Source organism: Cyprinodon variegatus, unplaced genomic scaffold (assembly GCF_000732505.1).
Source record: "Cyprinodon variegatus isolate N-32 unplaced genomic scaffold, C_variegatus-1.0 Scaffold801, whole genome shotgun sequence".
NCBI lineage: Eukaryota > Metazoa > Chordata > Actinopteri > Cyprinodontiformes > Cyprinodontidae > Cyprinodon > Cyprinodon variegatus.
In genome coordinates, this window is record NW_015151254.1 from 229344 (window position 1) to 240235 (window position 10892).

At 39.1% G+C, this 10892-nt stretch overlaps 1 protein-coding gene across 1 annotated transcript in view; it reads right to left on the minus strand.

The window, feature by feature from the left end:
• tbc1d8 (TBC1 domain family member 8) overlaps window positions 1-10892 on the minus strand; it is a 45400-nt gene that overhangs the window by 15298 nt on the left and 19210 nt on the right. Inside the window, exons 7-9 of the mRNA XM_015396511.1 lie at window positions 5704-5901; window positions 1855-2004; window positions 1597-1747 (exon numbers count right to left, since the gene is read on the minus strand). Coding sequence (XP_015251997.1) covers window positions 1597-1747; window positions 1855-2004; window positions 5704-5901 — 499 coding nt within the window. The remainder of the gene's footprint in view (window positions 1-1596; window positions 1748-1854; window positions 2005-5703; window positions 5902-10892) is intronic.

Sequence of the window (10892 nt, forward strand, 5' to 3'; positions counted from 1 at the left end):
CTTTTCTTTTTTCTGGCTTAATGTTCGCAGTGGGCTTCAGGCTGCCCTGCAAGGCTTTAAACCTGGGTTTGAATGGAGGCAGTCATTCTCAAGCACATATCAAGGGGCTAATTTTGAGCCTAGATCCATATTTATTTTTGATTCTGTTCACGGTGGAGAATCCTGCTTCACAGCAGCAGGTTGAGCCAAAAATACTCAAAATGTGCAGGGTCATCTTTGAGCACGCCATTTCACTTTTCTGTCACCAGTTCAGTGCAGTTCTTCCAGCAGTCCATACTTTCTCTGCTTCCTTTTTCCCATCGCCCGGCTTGCAAAAGGTTTGCCTGCTGTGTCTAAAAGTGGCTCGCCACAGTGACCCTGACTGACAGCAGCTCATTGGCTAATTTGTATCACGTGTAGCCTGGTCCCGGAAGGCTTTAACATATTAACAGGAGAAGTGGCACAAGTTAAGTTAGACACAGTCATCAGACAACATCCAGTAATTTATAAACGTTTTAAATCAGGTTGGGTCCAGGTCAGCAGGTCAGTCCGCTAATCTGTGACCTCTGACCTAGTTGCATACAAAGGCCATAAGCCATAACAAGGCTTTGTTGGGCCACTCTATAAAGCTTGGACCTCAACGCTATTCCAGACATTTTCAATGGAAAAAGCTTCCTGGATTGGAAGCAAAACGTCTTAAACTTGGAAAACAAAGTCCAGTGGTTTGCTTTTTAACTATTATGGAATGACTATGACCTGGATGACTGAGAATCTCCACTAGCATATGGCATACAAAGGCTTTTCAAATCACGTATAGCACCTGTTGGTTTGTTATATTTAATTTATATTTTTTACACTTTTAAACTTTGCTCTGTTTGCTACTAAATTAAAAGGTATAGTCGCAATGTTCCTTTTCCAGGTGGATCATCAAAATAAGTGGTGGAGGTGGAAACCACATCCTCTGTGCTAACTCCGCTAACGTCTGCAAATGGAGTAATTCCGTTGCGTTGATTCATAAGAACGGTTTCACAGTCACTGTTACTCCTCTAAACGTCGCCATCCACCTACACCCTCTCCTTTACCTTGAAATTACAGAACAACTCCAGTTTTCTGTTCCATTACGGTCCGCTTGGCGCAGGCCGGACCTCTCACACATCCTCTCCTTGGACGTTAAAGATCTCGGAGTGGAGCAGATGTAGTAGATATTGCTTTTAACAGACATGCAAAGATGGAGTCTGGAGTGGAGTCTTGATGTAAGTCTGAAGGCTGTCCAAATAAGCCTTAGCAAACATTTGGTGAAAACTCTTAAAAACTGCAGGAGATTTCAAATATCTAACGGATTCTCGAAGAGGACTGAAAATATCCATGATTGGTTATTTGAGCAAGGTCCAAAACATGACCAAACATTTTCTATATAAGGTAAACCAAGGTTCCTGAAAATAAAACCTGATGAGGTGGAAGATTCTACAATAAAAGCTTCATTTATCTGAAGACTTTCTTCACGTTAAATACACGCCACAGTATGTTGCAAAGTGGGATCATCATTGGATCTTCAGTCCAGTTCACCTCCTCTCAGTCTCACTCATTGAATTGAATTGTTTTTCAGCTTGTTCTTACCAGAGAACACCATCCACAGCTCCCCACGTAGCGACTCTGGGATTCCCATGGCAACCAGCTTTTGGATCTTCTCAGTGCGAAACATGTGAACGCCGCGCCCAAACTCTGCAAAGTGCTCCTCCCACAGTCGTTCCTTCACCGGCTCCATGCTCTGATTTAAATGCACCAAACAAAAAAGCCAAAAGATTTTAAAAGACAGATTTAATAAAATAAAGAAAAATCTCTTTCAAGAGAAGCGTTTTATTCTTCTTTCCCCACCTTGTTTCCATCGTTTCCTGGCTGGCTTTGGTGGAAGGCCGTCATGAGAGCTTCGCTGTTGACGGTGTTCCGGAGGACCTGCTCCTCCATCTCCTCCTCATCAGAGAGTCCAGTGTCATAGTAGAAGGTGTAGTAGGGTGTCGGGGAGGTCTGGTAAAGGAATCAGAGTTCAAGCCTTTAGTTCAGAAAGGATCCGTCACTAACTTGTATCTTTAAAATGTAATGTGTGTCCCAGAGTAAAATAGAAGATATTTAAGATGGAGAAATCCAACAATATAGAGATATGTATAGAATATAATCAGAATTACAAAGAGGTGTCATGTTTCTAGCTTTACGTTTAGAGCTAGAGATGTTTTTACATTTCCTCTGAAATGTTCAGTTACTCAAGAGTCACCAGATTGGGATTCATGTTTTTTAAATGTTGTCTTTACTGACCACAAGCAACAAATATACCCTATATATTGGAGGTCTTCAACAGGGGGTCCGCGACCCCTAGGGGGTCCACGGAGGTACTGCATGTGGGTTGCAAAAGTTTTGTTTGATTTGACTTTTTTTTTTAATATATATTCCCCCTGCAATTTTTTTCTCACTAATTGAAATGTCTTTAAGGTCGTAGGGAATCGGCCGTTCCAACTGTTGCTTTTCCGAATTCTCCTAAGTGGTGCCTGACTTTTCACGACTGAATGAAGTGAATGTGATCGGTTGTTTATCAAGGGGGTGGGATTGTTCTGGCGGGAGGTTCGCAAGCAAGTTTGGTTGTGGCCGGTTTGTCGGAAGAATATTGCTAACCATGAGTCTCCTCCGTCATACAGTTTTTATTTAGAGGAGGAAAGCGGGGACAAAGATGTTGTGGAAGAGGACGCCAGGGCGGCAGAAGCTTGGTTTGGTGTAGAAGGCTTACAGCCGTACATGTTTGAGCCCTTGCCTCACAACGCTGCCAGTTCTGTTAGCTCTACGCCTGCCGAAGACACAGACGTTCATCCCCGTGAACACTGGGACGGAACTCAATGGGAAAGTCAATGACTCTTATTTCAATAGCTGCGTATTTTAGCTGCCACATATGAATCAAAAAATTCACATTGGCCGAATTTAGGTGTTCAGGCTGAAGTACAACTAACTGGCCTGCATAAGATAACAAAAAAAAAAAACACAGATTTTGAGAAAGGATTTTTTTTTTTTTTATATAGAAATTTTATAAATTTTGGGACAATTTTATCTAATAAAGAGTAGATTTATATACATGTTTAAGCCAGAATTATTTTACATTTAAATCTGATTTCCCTATGACTTTATGATGGAGAAATCCAATAATATAGAGACATATAGAGAATATAATCAGAACAAAAAGGTGTGATGTTTCTAGCTTTACCTTTAGAGTTAGAAATGTTTTTACGTTTTCTCTGAAATGTAAATATACTTGCTGAAAAACCCGACATATATATGCATATATATAATTTTCTTTTTTAACAAATTAAATATCTAATTACCACTCAGCTTGTATTTAACTAATATAATATTGGTTGCTGATTACTGGTCTTTTAGTAGAATTAGATGCAAGCAGTGTTGAATCAGGCAATGTATAAAAATTCATGTTATGTTGCATTTTATTTGACATTTTAATGGCAGCGATTAAGTTAACTGAAAGGAGGTCAAGGATGCAAAGTAGGAGCAACGGGAGGAGAGAGAAGCAGGAAATTCATACCTTATCTTCCAAAGATCATTATGGGCAATGTTTTATGACCATATGAGCAGACAGAGATTTAAAGAAGGTTAAAAAACTTAAAGGAGAGCATCCTCAGTGAGAGCTGCTCCAGATCCGATCCAAGACGGACCACTATAGATGATCCTTCCTGCATACAGCTGTCCACACCTTACACAACTCCCAGAAGAAATGGTGCAACATTTAATTTTCCTTTGAGATTAATAAAATATTGTTTTTATATTGAAATGCTCTACACTGATTACAGACACTCTGGGTAAAAAAAAGGAAATTCTTAGCTTCTCCTCTCTAGAGGCTAATATAGTGCCTTTTTTTGTCAGCTAAAAATAACCTTAACACTGTTACTTATGAATCATCCCACACTTTCACATCCTATGAAATGCCTTTCTGAACTGAACTGTTTGAGACTTTAACATGTTGGGTGTTCACATGCTTACTGAGAAGAAGGATTTTCATAAGGAGAGTTTTTAAAAGCATGCATTCTCAGTTAAAAAGATTCCTTATTTTTACACTCAGATGTTATCCCGATTTCTCAAATGACAATTTGCACTTGCTTTAAAAAAAAAAGTCAAGTATACATATACTCACTGCACTTAACACTTAATTTCTCTCTTCAGATTAAATGTCAATTACAGAAGTATGTTATTTCTGCCGTTCAACGCTGCTCCTTGTGTTCAAACCGTCTCTGTTTGCCACTCATTAAACCACCTCTCTGCTTGAGAATCTCCATGAAAGCAACAGAAATGCTCCAGAAGAAAGGAGCTGTTTAAGCCACACTCCTGTTATATTTCCTGTAATTGTTACCCGTGGATAAATAGCTTTAACAGGAGCGAGAAAAATCTCCAGACAGGAAGAAGGGGGTTTTACCTCCACTGAGGAAGGTAAAGTAACCCTGAAATCCCACATCCGCCATCATCGCTCTGCTCCACTGCGCTCCAGAACGCCCGCGCAAAGCCTACAGCCTCCGCCGTTGCTCCCATCTTGGATAGCCCTGACTTCTTCGGAGTTTGAGGATATCATGCGCAATATTTTTGCCAAAATTCATAGGAGCAAAACATGCGGAAATGAACGTTTAATTTCACACATTAAGAAAAAAAATCCCCAACAGCATCTATTAAATGCGCAAATATTTTCTTTTTGCTGTGGATTTTTGTAACAGGGATAATAGGATCATACAAAATTATTTTTTATGAACCGTTTGTTCTCTACTTCCAAACTCAGCATCTCTTCATCCAGGCGTGCGATAAGAAGTTTCTTTTGACTGGATGTGATTAAACTTTAAGCCTGTCGGTATAAAATAAATATTTTGATCGAGATGAGAAATCATCTTCCCGATATGTTGAAGTACCAATAGTTTCCATCCAATCACTTAATTTAACGGCCTTCGTTTTTGGGAATATATAAGAATTATGCTCTAATTTGTAGTTACCAATCCATCGTTACTATATTTTAATTTGACAAACCAGATCTTGTCGACGTTCTTTTTCCTGTTTGGTGCGATTGCAATTGCGGATCTTGACCTGGCCAGACCAGAGCGGAGCAAAAAATAGCTCGGCTCCGTATTTTGATGGTGACGGACAGAGAAGACGTACGTGGACAGTGACGTGCGGGGAGTAGTGGTGGATGTGAAAGTATTCAGTGAGCGGGGCGCAGCGCTGACGGAGTATGTGGAATCTGAGGGTAAAAGGAGCAGAAATGAACAGTGGCAGAGGATATCTGTCAATCTGAGCAGAGGAACAAACATCTGACCCTATCTTAACACAAGCAGGAGCCTTTAAATGACAGCAACACAATGTCTCCGTGTGATTATTTACACTTTTTATGTGAAATCCAAGAATACCACTTTGGATTAACTTTTTGGATGTCAGATGATTTTGCTGCTAACGTCAGACTGGCTTTTCTGGTCTGTTTAACTCAGTTTATGGTGAGGGCCTCTTCCTCTGAGCAGTTTTCAAGCACTAGTATGTTCTGATTAAACATTGAAGTCTGAATGCTCTGTAAAGCTTATAAGAATAGAGTTAGAAACGGAGCAAAGTGCTTAGTTTGCGCTGTTAGCAGAAAAGCTAAGAGGTGAAATAATTAAGATATATAAATCAGTGTGTTGTGAAAGAGTTCGCTGACATTCTCACCACACTCCTCCTGCTGTCCCTCTTATTGCGAAACACAGAGTGTTTCCACTGCTGAGCTCTGAGCCTGGAGTTCATGCTCTCCACCAGCTCGTCTCTTTCCTGCAGCTCGATCAGCTGGAAGGCCTTTTTGGTCCGCATGCTCACGATTACAGGGTTGGGAAGGGGGCTGGTGCTCTCTGCTTTTTCTATGGACAAAACCTAAAATAAATAAAATAAATAAATAAATAAATAAAGGGAAAATAGGATCAGTCTGTCGACAAAGAAATGATGGTGGAAATATGTTCCTACCCCTCAGCAAAATCAGAAGGGAAGGAATCATGGAGCACAAAATGTGACTGTTGAACCAAGGATTAAGGCCTGATACTGTAGAGCTAAACCTCCTGCTTTTTATTAAATGACTCTGAAATGATCACAAAACGTTTTACTAGTGTTTGAAAAAGGTTAAGTAATTACCTGAGAGGATTTGATCACAATAATTCAAGAAATAAAACATAATATACCAGTTGGGTGGAGGTAGAAAGAATTTTTGTAAAAGCGGGAAGCATTATGAAGAAACCGCAATAGTGGAGGAAGAAGGGAAAGCATGATGATACACGTGGTTAGAAAGAAGAGGGTAAAGAGCAGGCTGACTATCTCTTTATATACATGGAAAGTTAGTCACCAGGCCTTTTATTTATTACAATCCATCTGAAAACCAAGAGCAGTTCTAGAGAGGGGCCAACAGGAACCAGTAGCCCTGTAGAACGGTTCCTGGCTCCTGTTAGGGACCCTGCATTTAAAAACAAACTGCTAAATTTGCTGTTGAAGATTCTCAGTAATCCAGGTCCAAAAAAAAGATAAATTAAAAACAAGTTTGAAAACGTTTCACTTCCCCACCAGGAGTCTTTTTTCAATTCAAAAATGTTGGGACTAGCGGTAAGTTCAAGGTTTTATACGGTAGCCCATCAAAACCTTGTTTTTGTTTTGAAAACATGCAAATTGAAACAGTCAAAGGGGTCCACCCATTTGGAATGGGAGTCGTTTAGCTTCTTTTGTTAGCCTGCAAAGCCTCATACCCGTCTAAATGTATGAAAGGGGGGTTGTTAAGGGGAATTGTTGGCCTGGCTGAAAAGGCGAGGTCCTCCGCTCCCCTGTACAGAGGCTGGGGCTGCAATGATAGCAGGAAGGGATTAACTCAATAGCTGCATTGTAAGTTTTTGAAAGCTGAAACCTGAGTCCTCCTCCTCTGTTTAAGGTTGTTTTTTCTTTCTTAACATAGATGGCTTCCTTCACACCCCTCTCAAACCACCTATATTCTTTTTCCAGAATGTGAACATTCTGGTCCTCAAAAGAATGTCCTTTCTCCATAAAGTGCAGCTGGACAGCAGAGTCTTTTCCCAAGGAGGAAGGTCTTCTCTTTTAGGCCATGCGTTTGTGGAGAGGTTGTTTGGTTTCTCCAATATAAAAGATCTACTAGCACTAGCCTCTTTCTTGTTTGGTTTGACATGTACTGGGATTTTGTGTTTGGAGAAAATCCTCTTGAGTTTTTCAGAGACTCCAGCGATGGCAATGTCTTTGCGCAAAAAAATTGCCATCCCATATGTTGTACACAGACACTTAGACGGGTATGGGGCTTTGCAGGGTAAAAAAAAGAAGCCAAATGACCCCCATTCCAAAGGGATGAACCCCTTCGTCCGTTTCAATTTGCATGTTTTCAAAACAAAAACAAGGTTTTAATGGGCTACTGTATAAAACTTTGAACTCAACACTACTCCAGACATTTTGAATTGAAAAAGTTTCCTGGATGAGAAGTGAAACGTCTTCAAACTTGGAAACAAAGTCCAGTGGATTGTTTTTAAATTTCCTTTTTTTGGAACAGCTAAATTTAATCATTTTTCTTGAATAAAGTGTATTTTCCCTATATTTGAGCAAGTAGGTAAAAAGTGCCAATAGAATATAATCATTTGCATTTAAAATAAGAACTTAAAATTCATCATATCTAATAAAAGGGCAAAAATACTAATTCCTTTGGAAGATCATCTTATTTACCTGCTCCGATTAACTGCAAATGCACTTATTTTAATAAAATGTTGATTAACTAGATCAGTTTTTGAAGCCTAATACTAAATACATTCTTATGATGATATGGGCTAACATAAGAGATCGTAACTGATCAACATTGTCTTGGATCAGTTTAACATTTCACCCTTACAGTTCAACTGACTAGTAGATTAGAAACCACATTTAATGTTAAGCTCTAGTCCTATTAAAACAGGAGCACATTTCATCTGGAACCCCAGTGACCACTGCAAACTGGAAACAGTGAGATTGTGGTGAAATGTTTAACTTGACTGTTGGCTTTGTTCAGTCTAAACCCAATGACACTATAACCCAGTGAAGCACAAATTTAACTATTGATGCAGAATAAAGAGGCAGTTTTATCTAACAGGAGCAATCACCTTCTTTCAGTTAGCATTCAGATTTCTTTACATTTTTCTTTCCTTAAGAGATAAATAACACAATTTAACTCTCAGATTATACTTTCTGTAAAACAACTGTAATGTGTGAGCTGGCAAACATTATCAACAAGAGGAAATGTCTGCCTGTTACTCTTTAACCAGCAACTGTCAAAGTAAACCTTTCAGATAAAAAGATATCTGGGCCCACAGAGATGCACCTGTTTAAATAAATTGAAACTCACACATTTTTCTTCATTTCTCATTTAGTTTAGAGCTGATTCCGTCACACTGAGCAGAACCAGTCATGTGTTCAAATAAAACCTTCACTTTGAGGTGAACAGAGTAAAGTAGACTAGAGGCAGTGTTGGGAAAGTTCTCTTTCTACGTGAACTAGTTCAAAGTTCAGTTCACACATTTTAAAATGAACTAGTTCAGTTCATAGTTCATAATTAAAAATTTTGAACTAAGTTCACAGTTCAAAAAAATGAACTAGTTCATAGTTCTTTTTTTTTCATATATTGCTCAATTACACCATAGCCTACTGTAGAACCACAGACAGCAATTATTTTTATCAGTTGTAACACTGAAACTGTGCGTCAGATTTTATCTTCATATCCAGTTTTGAATCCTTATCCAACCAGGGTTTACATTAGCATTGAGGGGACAGATTTCCCCATTGTTGCTTTAATGCTTTGTTGCTGTCCATTCACTTCACACTAGTAGCAGCTGCAGCTTTCACCCCTACAGTATATTCTCAAAAACATCAGGAAAAATGTGCTGCTTGAATGGTCTTTTTTTTATGAGGAATTATTAAAAGAAAAACAGGAAAGTAGTCTTTAAGGAGCAAATGTTTTTTTAATTTTAATATTTTTTTCCATTTGAAAATCCATTTCAGTACATATGCCGTTTCAGATTTGCTTTGGATGTTACTGAAGTGCGGATTTTTTTACTGAAAGCCGGCGGGCAAAGTTTGCAGAGAAATGTAAGATTGTTGCCATCATCCTCACCGACCACCTGGTCATAAAACTGTTTTAAGTGATCATACTGATGCTTGTCGGCTCCACGGTCGCTTCCGCGCTGCATTTTGTTTTGATGACGCACGCAGCTGTAGGCTACGACGCTGGTAGCTGGTGTTGCCAGATTGGGTGTTTTTCCCGCTACATATTAAGGCCTGTTTACGGTGTGATTTAGCCGGGGTTTCGCCTGGAGGACTCTATAGAAATCTGGCAACCTATTGAACGGAGCTGAACTGAGAGAGCGTGCCGTTCACAGACACCAGAATGAACGAGTTCACAATAATGTTCATCAGGCAGTAATGCAGTACGTTCAGTTCACGTTCGCCCAAAATATGAACGAGTTCATGAACTTTCGTTCAGTGAACGCGTTCAGGCACAACTGGAAACTCATTAAGTCAGACATTATTCTGACGAGTAAACCCCACTATACCTGAAATGTCTTGTATGTTTATAAACTTGTTTATATTCTTACTTTAACATTAAATTGACATGTATGTCTGTGTGGAGCATCTTAAACTATGTTCTTAAAAATGTAAAAGGAAATATATCCATATTGCTTTTTAGATGGTCAATTTTATTTATATTGAATATTACAGTAAATACCATTAAATTATAAAATGACAAATAACTAAATTACCTATCATCAGTGTTGTTTTCCTCATTGATTATTAAATTGTTTCATTTATTACTTTTCTTTCATGCCGTAAAAGTTTAAAAACAATCCACTGACTTGGTTTCCAAGGTTTAAAGACATTTCGCTTCCCCTCCAGGAAGCTTTCTCAATTCAAATGTCTTTTTTTCATGACGATAATGAAAACTGGGGAGCTAAACATGGATCTTTGATCAATCAATCAATCAAGTTTATTTGTATAGCCCTTTACAATAGCCAAATGGTACCCAAAGTGCTTTACAACAAAGCCATATAACAATACATAACACATACAAAACATACAGATAGAATTAAAAGTGCTGTAGTGGTGCAGCGCTGCAGGACATTGAAAGCCTTCCAGAAGTGCATAGAAAGGAGCAGACAGAAGGAGGACAGCTAAGAGACAGTATTACCCTAGTCAGAATTTAATGCTAATTTTAAAAAATGGGTCTTAAGCTTTTTTTTAAAAGGCTGAGGTCAGTAGTGGTGCGGATGTCAGGGGGTAGTTTGTTACACAGTCTGGCAACAGCTACGGCAAAAGAACGATCGCCCCACTGTTTGAGTCTTGACCTAGGGACCTCTAACAGAAGCTGACCCGAGGAGCGCAAAGCTCTGCCACAATTGCGAAAAGTTAAAATCTCAGACAAGTAAGAGGGGGCCAAGCCATGAATGGCGTTAAAAACAAACACAAGTTTAAAATCGATTCTAAACCGGACTAGAGGTCAGTGGGAGTGATGACAGCACAGGAGTAATGCGTTCACGTCTGGACGTGCATCTTTTTATGACTAAAACATGACGAGACATGAGTGTGAGTTTTCGTCGACGAGACTACACTAAATAAAAATGTTAGCGGGTGGTCTGTGGGACATTTAAAATGCATCATTGTGATGTAGGGCTGGGTATTGTTCAAAAATTTTCGGTTCCGGTACCAATACCGATACCTTCACTTCGATACCGGTTCCTGAACGATACTTTTTTCGATACCAGTTTTATAATTTCAAGTAGAAGAAAAAGAAAATTACACAACATAAAAAAGTACAAATCTTGAGTTTTATTTTAAGCCCCGAATCTTTCCATTTACATTTT